General features: G+C 34.5%; 1 protein-coding gene across 6 annotated transcripts; it reads right to left on the bottom strand.

Annotated features, from left to right (window-relative positions):
* Positions 1-4,270: 4,270 nt before the first annotated feature.
* LOC101252961 (translation factor GUF1 homolog, mitochondrial) lies at positions 4,271-13,782 on the bottom strand. 6 transcript variants are annotated; one of them, XM_010319575.3, is made up of 12 exons: positions 13,329-13,782; positions 8,223-8,952; positions 7,602-7,758; positions 7,465-7,519; positions 7,095-7,162; positions 6,890-6,994; positions 6,688-6,759; positions 6,244-6,357; positions 5,882-6,022; positions 5,746-5,805; positions 4,956-5,167; positions 4,271-4,683 (listed from the first exon to the last, which is right to left on the bottom strand). In XM_010319575.3, the coding sequence occupies exons 1-11, from the start codon at positions 13,641-13,643 to the stop codon at positions 5,002-5,004; spliced, it is 1,983 nt and encodes a 660-aa protein (XP_010317877.1). In that variant the 5' UTR covers positions 13,644-13,782; the 3' UTR covers positions 4,271-4,683; positions 4,956-5,001. The 6 variants fall into 6 exon arrangements, 5 of the variants coding, with proteins under 5 accessions (XP_010317877.1, XP_010317876.1, XP_004234777.1 ...); XR_011219927.1 differs by lacking the exon at positions 4,271-4,683 and adding an exon at positions 4,728-4,849 and having other exon boundaries at positions 5,746-5,801; positions 13,329-13,778; XM_010319574.4 differs by lacking the exon at positions 4,271-4,683 and adding an exon at positions 4,728-4,849.
* Positions 13,783-16,874: the final 3,092 nt, after the last annotated feature.

Below are 16,874 nucleotides of genomic sequence, written 5' to 3'. Positions count from 1 at the left end.
AACTGAAAAGACGGAAAAAAACTATATATAAAATTAATATATGATAAAATCTTGTCAATCAGATTAATTATCACCGATGCGGCTTACCATGTATTGTTATTTGTTACATGTAATTAACTTGCACGCCACTTAACATATAAAATTCAAGATATAAACTTGGAATCAACAATAAAATATAGAGAGAGGGAATGAAGAATCAACACGGCTACCAATTTCAACCAAAGTTGTTAACTTGTTACATCTAAGACTGGCAGCGGAATCGGTAAGTCCCGATTATCGGTCAGATCTGGTTCCGATTCGATACTGGTTAGTCCCGATATAGATTGATTCGGTCCGGTTTCGGAACAGGTAACGGGACGAAAACCGAGATTTATCGGTCCCTTCCGGTTCCAGAAATTACCTGTCCGTTATCGATCCGATTCGGTCAATTTTTTTTAATCTATCTGTTTATAGCCGTTGGGTAACGGCAAGTGGATCCCCCCAACGGCTGTTTGACCCAAATTTCAGCCACTTACACTCCTTAACTTTTTTAATACCCTAAAGTTTTAAAAATTACACTTTAACTCATTTTTTAACTTATAAATACCCCTAAATTTAATTCTTTTAAATCACAAAATCATCTATTCATCTTCTATTCTCTCAACTCTCTATTCTCTAATCTCTAATCTCTAATTCTCTAATATATAATATCTTAAATTTTGGTGTTGCCTTATTTGGTCTTTGGAAATTGGATTTGGAGTTTCAAAATTCAACTTTCAACTTTCCATGTTTGGCTTTCGGCAGTCATAAACGTCTTTTTAAGTAGACGTTCGAACATTCGTTACAACTTTTATTTTACATTTCATTTATATTTAAATAATTATTTATTTATTTATTTTGTGATTTATTATTTGCATTATACTTTTGTATTATATATAATATCACGTTTAATAAATAATATGAATACCGGTAAAAATATTGTTTAAAAAAGGGTTAAAAAGTGCATTTGAGCGTGTAAAAAATATATGTAACTTTACATCCTCCGATAATGCAAAAACCAATAGTTCTTCTAAATCAAAAACTAAAAAATCTACTATATTAAGAATAAATACGGATGATTATACACATGTTGATGATATGGTTTTTAATATTGATAGTAATTCAGGATTAGATATTTATCATGAACATTTATAACGTCGCTTTGGTAATTTTGACGAGAATTTTTCTAGTGATAAGATAATGATAATGATATTGATAATTATACTGATACGCCTACTTTTAATGATGATGAAACTGAGCCACCTACGACTACTAATATTCCCAGTCTCGCTCTATTTCGTTGTCCTTTCCCTGTTCCCCCCGTACATCCTAGGCCTAATGTAGAACGTGCTAAAAATCAATGGTTTGATAATGTATGACACAAAACGGAGATAAAACACAAGCTATTTGTAATAAATGTAAACATAGATTAAATCATAAAACTGTTGATAAATCTGTCCGCAAGGGACATTTGAGTAGTCATTTAATGTCTTGTTGTAAAAATAAATTTTTGTATGCTAAAGCGATAGCGGAAGCTAAAAAATGATACCCCCCCCACCTCCCCTTCCTGAAAATGTAGGAGTACGCCGCTCTAACATGGTACAAACACAATTAAATCTGTCTAATATTTTTTGCTCTAGTTTACCACTTTCATATAGTAGAGAAAAAGATTTTGAAGAACTAGCTAAAATGATATGTGTTATGGATTTGCCATTTAGTTTTGCTGAAAAATTCGATTTTATACTTTGTATTCAAATTGTATATAATTAAAATTTTAAAGGTTTTGCTATAAATACAATTAAAAAAAAGGTTGTATTTGATTATCATGCACAACATTAACATATCTTCGGGTGTTTATTTGATTATAATACTTGTAAAATAGCTATTACTTTTGATATGGGTCATAGTGTAAAAGGTAACGATTATTTGATTGTTACTGCACATTGGATTGATGAAAATTGGTATATGCAAAACAAATTAGGTTATAAATGTTGTCAAATGCAAAATATCGGTAGCGCTATATTGCTCAAACTATTTTAGATATTTTACAAAGTTATGAAATATGTGATAAAATAAGTAGTATAACCTTAGATAATGCTTCAAGTAATAATGCTGCTGTTGAATATTTAAAACCTACTCTTTGTTCTTTCTATGGTGATAATTATCATATTAGGTGTACTGCACATATATATAATTTGATGGTTAGAGATGGTGTACGGATGTATGATAACGGATGTACGAAAGTTGAAATGCATGTTATTTTATATTTAAATGTCAAGTTAAGTCTAGACGTAAAGATTTTCAAAATCGGCGTTTTGAAAATAATCTTCCACCTAGAAAAATTTCAAAAACAGTGGCTACTAGATGGAATACTTTATATGAAACGCTTGTAGTTGCTTATGAATATAGAATACTCTTACAAATTGTTTGGAACGCTCATAATTCTGATATGACATATAGACTAGATGATAGTGATTGGTGTGATATAAATGAACTTATAAATTTCCTAAAAGTTTTTAACTTAACTACAAAAAGAATATATGTACTTTATAGTCCACCAATTTGTATTGTTTTGTCTGATATTTGTAGGATTTATTCTAAATTATATCAATTTAAAAATAAATCAAGGTTTCTATAAACCACTGAAAAAATGATTCTAAATTTAAAAAATATTATATTCATATTCCTCAAATTTATTTAACCGTGTGTTTGTTAAACCCTCATTATAAAGATGTAGGTGCATCAAAAATGGTTGAAAAATGTATTTTAACATAGATATTGATGATGTATTAGAAGAAATTCCTAGTTGTCAACAAGTTAAAGATAGCATAAAAATTGAAGCTAGAAAATTGTATGATTTATATAATGCTAATATAAATTTATTAAGTGAAAATGAACCTCAAAGCTGTAAGAATAGATTTGATGAAAATAATATTGATGCTTATTTATATGATTATCTTGAACTTTCTCACGATAATAGAAATTATTTTGATGCCTATGTTAATCAAAATACAGAACCTACTAAAGACATTCTAGCATGGTGGAGAAATTGCGGCAAAGGATTTCCAAAATTACAAGCGATGGCTCGAGATATATTAGCTATGCAAGCGTCGTCAGTAGCTTCGGAAGACGTCTTTAGTGCAGCAAGGTTTCAACTTGGAGAACATAGGCATTCACTAGCAGCCGACAGCTTGGAGATATCGGTATTATTTCGAGATTGAATTAATGCCGAGAGAAGAAATTTGGGTCGTGAACCACTACCGACCAAATTTCAAGATGACGTTGATGAAGAAATGCAGAATTATAGTGACAACGGGATTGAAGCAATGGAATTCTATTCAACCAATTCCCGAACATGTTACTAAAGAAATGTTGAATGATTTACGAAGGAATTTATATGGTTGCACCAACTATTAGTAAGAGTATGATAATTCGAGATTTTGATTCAAACAGAACACTTTCTAGAATGTGGCTGTATAGATTAAATCTTTTAATACTCTACTAATATTTTTGTAAATGTAATTGTAATATCAAATAAATATTAATAAAAATTTAGGCTATTCGCCTTAATTTGTTTTTTAATATTGTTGTATTAAATTTAATTTTTAATATTGTCAATTTTTAATTTTATAACTTTAAAGTTTGAATTTAAAATTTTCAAACTTTAAGAGTTAGAAATTTAAATTTTATAACTTTAAAAGTTTGAACTTTAAATTTTACAACTTTAAAGTTTGAATTTAAAATTTTCAAACTTTAAGAGTTTGAAATTTAAATTTTATAACTTTAAAGTTTGAAAATTTAAAATTTTTTAACTTTTAAAGTTTTAAAATTTAAATTTTATTTTTTTAAATTATTATAATAAAAATTATATTCAATCAAAAAAATTAAATTTTTAAGTTTTAAATTATTTTTTTTATTTAATATCGATTTGTCCCGGTTACCGATCCAGTATACTACCGGTTCCCTTCCAGACAGGGACGAAATATGTTAAATTTACCGATTTATCGGTCCGATCCCGATTCCGCAACAATACCAATTCGCACAGTACCGATTTCGTCCTGGTTCCAGAACTTACCGGTCCAGTTCACCCGGTTCCGTTACCGCCACCAGACTACATCACATGGTCAAAATCTGGGTCGACAAATAACGCTAACAATCAGGTTTTCCGTAATCAAGTTCCAAATTCAATTAACTACATTATTGGAGACACAGTTTACGTCACCCTCTAACGATATGGACGAAACGAATGATCTAAGGAAATGTTACGTCTATCAATTTTATACCAACAAAATTGTCTACCATGACACTTGTTATACTTCTGAATTCAAATATTACAGAGCATGCAGCTGAGATCGATGCTCTACGATAGACCAATAGAAACCTGATTCGATCTTTCTTCCAACAATAATGTCATTAAAAAGGGTTATTCAATGGCCTATATTATCCCACCTCCAACACATGCAAAAAGGGGTCAACTTTGACCACAACAAAACATTTGTATGTCTCCACGGATAAAATGAGGATAAAATTGGGGTTTTATAGTCATACCCGTTGAACTTTATCTTCATCTACTCGTCAAACAAAGGTAGCTTGTGCAATGGAACTTAGTGATCGTACAACATCAACTGTGCGGGTATCCACCATCGTATATGACGACATCTTACTCTTTATGCAAGGAAAAAATAGTCATTTTAACCGAGCTAACATGGTACTGAGTAACACTTATTACTACTCCAAACTAATTTTTCACAAGACAAGAGTTTAAATCCTGTGATACACTTTCTCGTTCAGTCTAGTGTTCCCATTTTCTATTCATCAGCGTCTCGCCTGTCTGCTAAAACTTCTATCAATATTCAATTATCAAGAACCTGCCCCTAAAGGGACAAAACAAATACACTTACTAACTGGGAAGAAATAGAGGGGAATCCTTCATTTACCTTTTGTGACTAGAAGTAGAAATCTAGAAGGCATTTAAGATAGTCTTCATGAGACCTTGAGTAACTCGTGGAATGCCTCTTGGGGTATATCGACGGATCCCACTCGCTTCATTCGCTTCTTCCCTTCTTTCTGTTTCTCCAACAACTTCCTCTTTCTTGTAACATCACCACCATAACACTTTGCCAGAACATTTTTTCTCATAGCAGAAAGCCTGAAACAAGATATATAATCAAACATCACTACAATCGTTTATCTATTAAACTTTAAGCCCAAAAAATTTTAATACTCTAGAAAAGTATACATCACATATTAGAAGAAACAACATCGGGTGAGCTACCCCATTTCTCCTCCTGCAAAATACAAAACCGGACAAAGGAAGGGAGCAAAAGCATGAACATGTATTCCAAAATTTTCCTGTTCCTACAAACTCTTTTATTCCCTACTATACTTAAAAATCTAAGATTTAAAAAAGTTATTGCCTACTATCAAAAAAGTGTTGCTTGCAAACCCTGAAAGAGAAGAAAAAGCCGAGGACTGGGAACAAGGTGGAAGGAATAAGATTGCCAGTTAAATAACTAATCTAGTAAGCAATCAGCCAAAAACAGCTGTTCAACAGCATATTTTAAATCAATGGTGGTGACTCATTATTGGGAGGATACCATAAATAAGCACCACTGTTTTGTATATTAACAGAAGTGTTATAGAAAGAAGCTGAAGCAGTGATAATTTTATTTCACAGGATATTGTAAGTCTGCTAGATGTAGATATCGATGAAGAAATTAAACTTACGTCTCCCGGGCGATGACCTTAGATCCAATAGCAGCTTGTATGATAATTTCAAACATCTGCCTGCTCAACTATCTGTATTAGAACTAGAAGTAGCAATAAAACAAAATGAAACAGATAACAGGGTGAATAAGTCAACCTGTCTATAAACTTTTTAAGCTTCTCAACAAGTTCGCGGCCGACACGTGGAGCTTTTGATTTGTGGACAATGGTTGCCATGGCATCAACTGGTTGGCCATTAAGGAGAATATCCAACTTCACCAAATCTGAAGCCTGATATCTATCCCAAAAAAAAAAAAAGAGGAAGAAGAAAAATTGGATCAGAAGCACTTGCAACTAAAAAAAATTATTGTGGAAAACTTTTATGCTGAATGAAATAAAATTATGTGCAGAAAGCTGCTCAGGTGAGTCCATATTTATATATTTGATGGATAAATTTCTGTGTTGTGTTTGTATGTTCCTGAGAGAAATAGCGCAAGAAGAGGAGAGGAGTAAACTTACTCTGAATCCTCATAATCAAACGAAGCATATCCTGATGTTATACTTTTCAATTCATTGTAGAAGTCCACAACAATTTCCCTCAGAGGCATGCGATACCTCATGAAAGCTCGCTGGCTGCACAATTAGAAAACTTGTATACCATCAATCTTGAAGTTTAGAAGAACTTGATAAAAGATGAAAAGAAATTCCTCATGAAAGTCAAAAAAATACTAATCAGTTTTGAATCAAGCATGCTTTGCTATATAAAGTGTCTTTCCAGAAGATATTTGGCAAGATATTAGAAGGCTGTAATCACCCACTAGTGTCACTTAAAAGTAAATGATGGAAAAGAAAAGAAAAGTTAAAAACAAAAAGAGAATGTATAGCTTTCATGACACTGTGTGTCACATACTTGGCACATCTTTCATCAGCAGACATCCAATCAGCATAAGAAGAAACAGTTACCTATCAATAAATGAGTACTCCAATTGCTCCCCCCGACGCTCAGCACATAAAGTGATAACAGACCCCACATACCTTTAAGCAGAAGTATGATGTGAGTAAAAATATACTTCTTTAACACCAAACAACCCCAAGCAGAGAGATCAAGAAATTGCCACAGATTGCTGAGGAAAATAAAAAAAATGTTAAGTTCATGGGAGCTTACTCACTAGGGATTATAATAGTTGCTATCACAGTAGGTTCCCAGCAGGCAGTGAGCCGATTTTTGGGGTTTGAAGGCAAAGCAGCAGGATTCTGGATCTGTAATTTGCTACAAGGATAGAACCGAGAAAAGGAGGAAACAGAAGAAGATTGGTAAGATTGGTAAAGAGCGTTTAAAAAGGTAAAAACATGCAGGTAAGCAACCATACCTTCCATCTGAGTACTCAAAAATATATGGCACTGTAGGAACAGTCGAAATGACATGTGCTCCATGTTCCTGTCAGCCGTTACGCTAAATAATCAATTTCTGAAGTAAAATACAGTTCTATCTTTCAATTGTTCCAAACAGAAAAAGAAACCATAAGAGGAAGGAATCGAGAGACTTATTTCTTCTTCCTATTTTATCTTTTTGTACAAGTGTGTGCACATGCAAGAGAGAGAGAGAGGTTCCAACAAGAGAGACCAACATCTGGAGAAGTAATTCCTTATGCAAAAGATAGGTGGTCTTCCTTGTCTGATATTCATCAATCTAGGTTATAGCTGAGGCAAATACATTGTAAAATGACTTAATGAACATGCCTGCTCAAGTCGCTGATGAAAAACATCCATGTGAAGTAAGCCCAAGAAACCACATCTGTTAGAAGGGGTTAAGAGACTCAATTAGGAACAATAAATGAAGTTAAAATATAATGTCACTAATTATGATTTATCCATACCTGAAACCCAGACCTAGAGCTGTGCTGCTTTCTTTAGTTACAGAGACACTGGCATCATTACACGTCAGTCTCTCTATGGCATGGTTAAGTGCCTCAAAATCAGATCCATCAGCTGGATATAGGCCAGAAAAGACCATATGTTTTGCTGGCTTGAAACCTTCATGTATCACAAAGGAAAATATTCTGATGAGACAAGCTCTGCTAACAAGAATAGAAAAACACACAAACCGTCTCATAATGAAATCTTTCAGAGGCCATGATGGCATTGTGCATAGCTAAACCTTTCAGGGTATGAAGCTAAAAGTGTTGATAGGATGTATTGTCCAATCATAAGCTTTAACGTACTGCATCTTTTGTTTTTGTTTATGGAACATCAACCAAAATCTCTAGTGAGGCATTTACCCTAGCCCATTTGGAAGATCCACCATAAGCTTCTCTCTCTCAAATTTTTTTGGGCATGCAGCGGGAGGTTGGTAGGGGAAGGAACTTGAGACATCATAAATAACATGGACATCTCGACTATGAAGATATGCTCTCCACAGCCCACAAGTAAGCAAGTTGCTGAGCTTTTCTAATTATTCCAATTTTCCTCTAAAATCTATGGCATGGACATAAAGATACCTGGAAGGGGCTGTATAACTGTTCGTGTATGATGTAGAGTATCTCCAACACGGGCCTCTTTTGTTGAACGCATTCCGCTAACTATATATCCAACTTGACCTGTTAAAAGGATTCCTGTTGCCACAAGTTCTGGGTGCATGATACCAACATCAGAAACTTCATAACTTTGGCCAGTCGCAGCAGAGCAAATCTTGTCACCCTTGTGCAGAGCACCATCAACAATAGCCACATGGCAGATAACTCCTTTGTACTCATCATAATATGAATCCAGCAAAAGCATTCGCAAAGGTGAAGTGTTTTTACCAGGGGGTGGAGGAATTCTCTCTATTGCAGCAGGAAGAACATGCTCTAGACCTAGACCCGTTTTTGCTGATGTCAATAGTACATCGCTTGGATTAAGGTCAAACATAGATTTGAGCTGTGTTTTTACCCGATCTGGATCAGCAGTGGGCTGATCAATTTTATTTATGACAGGAATTATGGCCAGGTTTGATTCAAACGCGAGGTAAAAATTAGCAACAGTCTGTGCCTGCACACCTTGGGCTGCATCTACAACCAAAAGGGCACCTTGACAAGCTGCCAAAGATCTGGATACTTCATAGCTGAAATCCACATGCCCAGGTGTGTCAATAAGGTTTAACAAAAAATCTGTGTCACTGCCAAGGAACTTGTGACGATGGAACATAGTTGCTGTTTGGGCTTTAACGGTTATTCCCCGTTCCCTCTCTACCTAAGACAAAGTGCAGTTTTTTCACATAAATATACCAAACAGTATCAAGAGTTAATTGCATATATATGAACAACGAGCACAAGTAAATCGTTCTCAAATAATGACAAATGACAAACAGTACAGATTTTGTTAGCTGCTTAGCTCAAGTAGGGTTTTGAACTTTTGAGGGGTGTGCATAGTCCTGTCAGGGAGAGGTCTAGAGCAATATTTTGCGCTTAGATGGTGGTGGCTTTGGCGGATTGGAATATTCCATGGGTGTTAGGTGGACACTATAATACTATTAGGTTGTCAGGTGGTGTTCAGGGCAATGGAGTTAAAGTATATTGATTATAATTTTCTTATTGATCTTCCTATGATACGTGCTAGTTTCACTTGGGCCAGGTCAGAAGGTTCTACATCTTAGATCAAGAGTTGACAGGTTCTTGGTGGCTACCACTAGGGAGGAGTTGATTCCAAATGTGATACAGACACCATGCCAAATTGACATTGCATTACCTACCTGTCATGTTGGAGTTGGAGGGTGGAAGAGAGGCACAAGCATAAGAGCATGTTTCAGATTCGAGAACGTGTAATTGCATGTGGTGGACTTTGTCACAGAGTGAACGATTGGTGGAATAGCTATGAAGTGGTTGAAGTTGGAACTCCATCTTTCAGACTTGCAAAAAAACTTAGCAGTTACAAAAGAAATTAGGGTGTGGAGTAAGTGTTTGGAAGGGTAAAGGTCAAAATTAAGGAAATTGTAAATGAAGTTTGGGAGCTAGAGAGGGTGGGAGAAGGGGTGAAGTTGACAGAGGGGCAGAGGTTAGAGGTTTTGAAGAGGGAGCTAGCTTCTTCAGAAATAGCCCAAGAAACTAGTTCAAGACACATATCGAAGTGTTCGGTAGAAGTTGATGGGAGAGTGCATATGAGAGGGGTGGGAGTAGAGGCGCAACTGTTAGGTTCTATGAGTGTTTATTCATTGAGGAGGTAGTTTGTAGGTCAATACTGGAGGGACCAGGGTAGTCAAATAGGTGAGGAAAAGCAACAGCGGTTTGAAAGGCTAATTGGGGAAGAGGAGGTGAGGGAAGCGATGGAGAGTTGTAAAGGAAATAAGGCTCCAGCGCCGAATAGTTCGACTTTTGCTTTCTTCCTGTAGTGTTAGAATACAGTAAACGGTGAGGTAATGGAGACTATTAAGGAGTTCTACGAAAGGGGAGACTTTTGAGAAAAGTCTTACTGCATCTTTCGAACATTATTCCAAAAAGGGAGGCCACAACTAGTATCAAGGATTATAGACCTATTAGCCTAGTGGGAAGTATCTATAGGCTATAAGATGATCCCTAAGGTGCTTTCCAATTGACTTAAGAAGGTCTAAGATCAGAAGGTACCTACTTCGCAAAATGCTTTTACTGCACAACTTTTGGATCTTTCCCTCAGGCCTCAACAAAACTAATACCAATTGGTTCATGCCAGGGCACACATCTGATCTCCTAAGTTGTTGGATTAGGAGGAGAGGAGAGAAGCAAAAGACAAAAGAGGTGGTAGAGGTTAATACCATCATGCATATGGTGGACAATGTGGACAGAAAGAAATGGAATGTGTTCTGAAGATATGTCCAATTCTATTCAGAAAGTAAAATAGAATTGTCTTTACTTTTTTTTGTGTAAACAAATTCCTATAGAGGATATAGATCAAATTGTTGATTTAATAGGTTGTAAGGCCTCATTTGTTTCTACTAAGATTAAGACGTACGACTCTGAATAAGCATTTGAATAGTAAGATGTGCATTAAGATCTAGATGTTTGTATCTCTAGATGTTTGTATCTGAATATACATTAGAATATTAAGATGTGGTCTCTAGATCTAAACATTGAATACTTAAAACTATTTGTCTTCAATATTTGAATGTGCTCATGAAATTAAATATTATATTAATCAAATATTGCAAAATTTCATTTCAACAATAAGTATTACTTTTTGATACAAAATAATATTTTAAATATTTACATTTGATTAAAAATATAATTATATGATATGCAAATAAAAATTATATATCAATATAAAAATTATTGTAACGGGATTTTTTTAAGAATTCAACATGAACATCTTTTCATAAGAAAATATATCAAAAAAAAAATTTATTTCATAGGAATCTTTTTCTTCCACTATGCCATATCTATTGATACCAAGCATTTAGAGGTCCTTTGAGACACTTCCTTCCATGTGATTTTAGGTGTTGCATGTCCCTTTTTAACACCTTCACCTCAGTGTTATCAAAGGCGAAAAATGCAAAAAAGATCTAAAAACTGTGAGGGCTTTAAGCGCAAAGCGCAAATAAAGCGTGGCCTTTAATGAAAAAAGGCGCAAAGGAAGAAAAAAATACCAAGTCCAAGACTAATAATCATAAACATGAATGTCAAATATATGACCAAAGAAATTGAAAAAAAATTATGACAAAGTGACATATCAATTACTTAGTGTCACTTCTTCATACGAAGCTCATTGGATTGTCTTAGAACCTTGTGACGACACTGAAGCGCACATAAAGCGTGGCGAAGCGTTCAGCACGTTTTGAACCTCGCTTCAGGGTTTACGCACTTAAAGCGCGCCTTTGATAACACTACTTCACCTACCACTAAAATAAGAAGGTTCACCACGAACCAACAAAAGCAAGCCTTTCCTACCTTTAGCTTTAAAAATGTACTAATTTTCTTTCCCTAACTTTAATTTAAAACCTTTTGAAAATAGATCTGTCATAGTCCACCTCATACCAAACACAACTTCTATTGTAGTTCCATCCTCGAATAGTTGAACAGACAATTAGATTCTTGTTCACAACTGCCATTTCGAAAACAACAGAAGGATAGATATCACTTCAGATCACCATAACTTTCCAAGGGTATGAACATCTGTCTAAACTATATTCCTTATTTAGAAAGGGGAAAAAAAGGTGATTAGTACTACTGTGTCACACTTCACCTCTAGTTCTCTCTCATAAAGATGTGATCTGGAATTTCAAATTAATTAAGCCTCAAAGTAGAAAAATATGCATAAATCCATAAAGTACATAGCCTCTTACCAAACCTATCTCCTTCCTTATACCCCTACATAAACAACCTCTCTAACACACAAAGGATGAAAGACAAAATATCCACAATTGTCCGCTCCAAAAGAATACGACAACGAACTCCTATGAATGTAAAAAAAAATTATTCTTCTGTTCTCTTTTGTATAATGGTGTGAAATTGTCATAAGGCTCATACTAATATAGGACTACCTTCATTCCAAGCCAAATACGTGAGTAAAGTTTCACTTTCACCTAAAGCTAATAAGAAAATGCAAACGCATTACAACAGCTAACACACAACTTCCCATATTTCGAGCCTGGAAATAATCATACTAGCACGAATGTTACAGAATAAAGGCTTCGGACCCAAAAAAATGATCAAAGATTACCTCAAATAGTGTACATGCTCCTCGCTAAACGCTGTCTGATTATGAGAGGCATATTTATTGGGCAAATGGAAAATTTATAAAAATATACAAAGTATCAAAGCAAATCAAAAGTTCAAAAATTTCTGATTCAACCCAAAAGTTTTGATAAAAGTTTCTTTTTTCTCACTATTTAATAAATGATGTCGAAGGCATAATTAAGAAAAGTGTACTTTTTCGAATGACAACTTTTTATATGAGATGGTCACACATGTCTACCCATGAAAAATGAATTTTCACATGTTTGACCAGTAAGAAAGTAGTACGCTAGCCCATGCAAGGGTGTGTTGGAGACATAATTAAGTTAACTTCAATAAGTAACCCCTGAACGCCTCGACTTCTAGTTAGAAAGATTAAAAAATTCACAAGGAAGCATATTCCAATTTATGTGGCAATATTTCTTTTTTAGTCCCGTTCATGACTTTTTTCTAAATATAGTTACAATTTGAACTTAAACTTCTCTTTTTACCTTTTATAACCACACAAATGTTATGAAAATATTCCAGACGGCATGTTGCAAGAATCTTATATTATATTAATACAAATGTTATGGCATATATGTTGTGTCTTCATTACTTTCATAACCTCCAAATAGCCACCTATAGCCCACGGTGATCAATCGGACACCGCTAGTCGAAAAATTATATTATGTATATGGAAAACTATATGAAATATATGGATCAAAAATAATTTTTCATGCATACATATTTAATCTTGGACACCCTTAACAAAAATTTCTGACTTCATTAGTGCCTCCATGTCTATTCAAACTTTAACATATACAACATATCCGGTGTAATCCCAAAAAAGTGGTGTCCACGAGATTAAAGTGTACACAACCTTAAAGAGCATTTTAATCATTACTTATAATTATAAAATGAACGAAGCAATAAAAGGGAATTTACCTGCAATTTATCTAAGTACTGAGGCTGACCATGTCCTTTTCTAATGGTTCCAGTAAGTTCGAGAAGTCTGTCAGCTAAGGTTGATTTTCCATGATCAACATGGGCAATAATTGAAAAGTTACGAATGTTATCAGAAGGGTACTGATTCAAATCTATAGTTGATGCTTCTTTATTGTTTTGGCGAGGACGAGAGCAAAATGAAGCATTAAGAGTATAAGAAAAATGCGATAAAGAGGTTACCGGATGAAAATTGCAAGTATAAATTGCAGAAAATTTGGATGTGAGAGCTTTTGAAGCTCTCTTGAAAGTAGTCATTTCCCCGCGATTTATGTTTGAAGAACCCAAAAAGCTGAGGGTTTTACATTAGGGCTTTGCGTTTCACTTGTTTGATTAGAGACCAAAAAAAATTGTCAAAATGTGTGGGGCGTGAATAAGGTCTGAAATGGACTGATTCACCTTTATAAAAATATATTTGTTATAAATATATGGATTATTTATTAAATTTATGTACTATTAATTGGATTCATATATAAGTGCTTTCAAAGAGATAAAAATTTTCAAGATAACTATGTATCTATTAATTTGATGACTTTTGGATGTCATATCTCAACACTATAAATAGATATATTACTCATCATTTGAATTATACATTTAAATCGAAGAAAGGTATTCTTTCTTCCATCTTGCTTCTCTTGTCTTCTTCTCTCTATATTATATTATAAGCTTGATTTTATAACAAGTTATTAGCACGAAACACTTGTGAACAGGAACAAATTTTATTTATTTTTTCTTCTTACACATTTATGTTTTCAAAAATTCCTCTTATACTAATAATTTATTTTAGTATATATGTGATATATGAAAAGGTAGAACATCTTGATTTGTTTTATTTTAACAAATTTATACATTGATTAAAGGATAGAGAAGTAAAATTTCATGTTGATTTTGAAGTGTTAATTATGCGGAACTTATTAATATTTATGATTGCTAGAGATGAGGAAACTCTCAATCTTATTTTGACTAAATTTACTTCTATAATTCTTGATTTCTTTTAAAGGCTCATGGTTGAGTTCTATTGGTATTGACTTATGGGACATTGATTGAAGGGTAATACGATTGATTCAAATCACATCGCACCAAAAGGGTAAGACATTTGGTTAAAGTCCAGATGCACATAATGAAAAATATTTGAGGATAAGATGATAGATTCAAGTTCTATCGCACCATGAGGGTAAGACATCAATTTGAGTTCTGATGCACCATGATGATAAGGATTGGGTTCAAGTCCCATAGAATTTGGCCTAATGCTCCTTATATGGATAAGACATTGAGTTTGAGTCAATGCACCATATTGATGATATAATGATGACTAATGCTTTGATGAAAATCCTTGAAATCCTTCCTATTGAATTAGCTCCATTTCTTGAAAAGAATGTGGTAGCAACATATGATAACTCTGAAATTCGATGTTGACTTGCTCCATTCTATCGTATGAATGTGGTAGCAGTAAATAATTAGTCTGAAAGATGACAAATGATTAACGATATGAAAAAGAGCAAAGGGACGAAATTATAATAGACATCATTGTGGTAATAATAAAAGGAAGAACATTACGAGTTATCCAAGTAGTCCTTCAAAATGTGAAGGAAATTCTTATTATAAAAATGGTATAAAAGGTCATTGGACTTGAGAATGTTGTCGATCAAATAGTTTGACAAGTTTATATATCCTCCATCAAAAGACAAGAAGATAAAGTAATGGTACACTTGATCTTTCAAAGTGATGTCGAGGTGTGTCGTGGAAATATGATGAATTATAAAAACCATGAGAATGTAATTATAATGCATATTTATGAAGTACATATAATTGATTAGTCCATTCCATGAAGAGAATGTAAGTTGTGAAGAGTATCGTGAATGCTCGACCATTCTATAAGAGAATGAGTCAAGATGTGATAAAATCATTATGGATTGGATATATACCACAACTCAACTCTACGGGAGGTTTGAGAAAAATAATATATGTCAAAACTCACCTCTACGGGAGGTTTGAGAGGAAATAAATTTTATTGGGCAGAAATGGTTAATGGTATTGTATGTTTATACGTCACTATGGTATGTTTATTGTGAACTACCGAAAGGGCAAAAGAAAGAAATAGTTCTTGCCTATAAGGGTTATGGTCATTATTGTGTGGCAATACAAATTTGTCATTGGTTATGTACATATGGTACAACAAAAGTAAAGCAAGAAACATGTCTTGCTTGTAATGATTTTGACCATGACAATAATAATATAATTTCCTCCTTGAAAAGAGATGCTCACCATAGTGATGGTGACATGCAATATGTGATCATACACAAAATTAATAGCAAGCTCTAACGAGTTGTGTTATTACCAGAGGAATTGTAACGACCTGTTTAGTCGTTTCGAGCAGTAGAATCATTTGTGGTAAAAACTGACTGGGTCGACGGATCACGCGACGGACCGTCATGGTCATGATGGACCGTCATGGACTCCGTCGTCCCACACTTGTGAAATTCTCATGTAGCTCCCTTCATTACCCTCAACGACAAGTAGGACGAACCGTCATAAGCACAACGGTTCGTCGAGGATCTCCGTTCCAAAACACTTAAACTCGAAAATCTGGGTACTGGATCAACTCTCTGAACTTCGCGATGGAACTGCAGCATGGACCGTCGTAGATACGACAGACCGTCACAGACCTTTTTACTGAATTTGACTCGCTGAACTTTGTGACAGAGCTGCAGGACGGACCATTGCAGGTACGACGGGCCGTCACGAGTTGCGTAACCTAGACTGGGTCAAATTTCTACTAAAGTTTTTAAGGGGTGTTTTGGACTATTCATGCTTATAATTATGAAATTAATGGGGTAAGTTTAATAATGCACTTACTTGGGGATTAAAGGAGGTAACTTTGTAATAAATAATGGGTTACTTTTATCATAATGAATTATATGATAATTAGGGTAAAAGAAAAAGAATCTGAAGAAGAAAAAGAAAAAGACAGAGAGAGGGAGAACGAGCGAGAAAACGGAGAGAACGAAGAAGAAAGCAAAGGCATTGAGAAGTAGCTTGCTTGATCACGATTCTTCGGTGGAGGTAGGTTATGGTTTATGCTATTTCATATTAAACTCTAAATAGCGATTGATATGTATTGGGTGGTTTTGTAAAGTCCTCTATATGCTTAATTGTGTGGTTTTATGTTGTGATTATGTACTTGTGATGGATTATAATGATGAGACTGTTGAATCCTAAACCTTAAATCCTCTAAATTAAGATGATGTATTGACATGAAAGAGGCTTGGTGAACTAAAGCAATGAGGTAAATGGATCGGGTGTCACGAACCGACACGTAGTATTAGGGGATCGGGTGTCACGAACCGACACGTAGTATTAGGGGATCGGGTGTCACGAACCGGCAAGTAGTATTAGGGGATCGGGTGTCACGAACCGACACGTAGTATTAGGGGATCGGGTGTCAAGAACCGACACATAGTATTAGGGGATCGGAGTGTCACGTTTCGA

This window comes from Solanum lycopersicum, chromosome 3, assembly GCF_036512215.1.
Source record: "Solanum lycopersicum chromosome 3, SLM_r2.1".
NCBI lineage: Eukaryota > Viridiplantae > Streptophyta > Magnoliopsida > Solanales > Solanaceae > Solanum > Solanum lycopersicum.
Note: the sequence above shows the minus strand (reverse complement) of the source record. Positions and strands in the feature narration are given on the sequence as shown.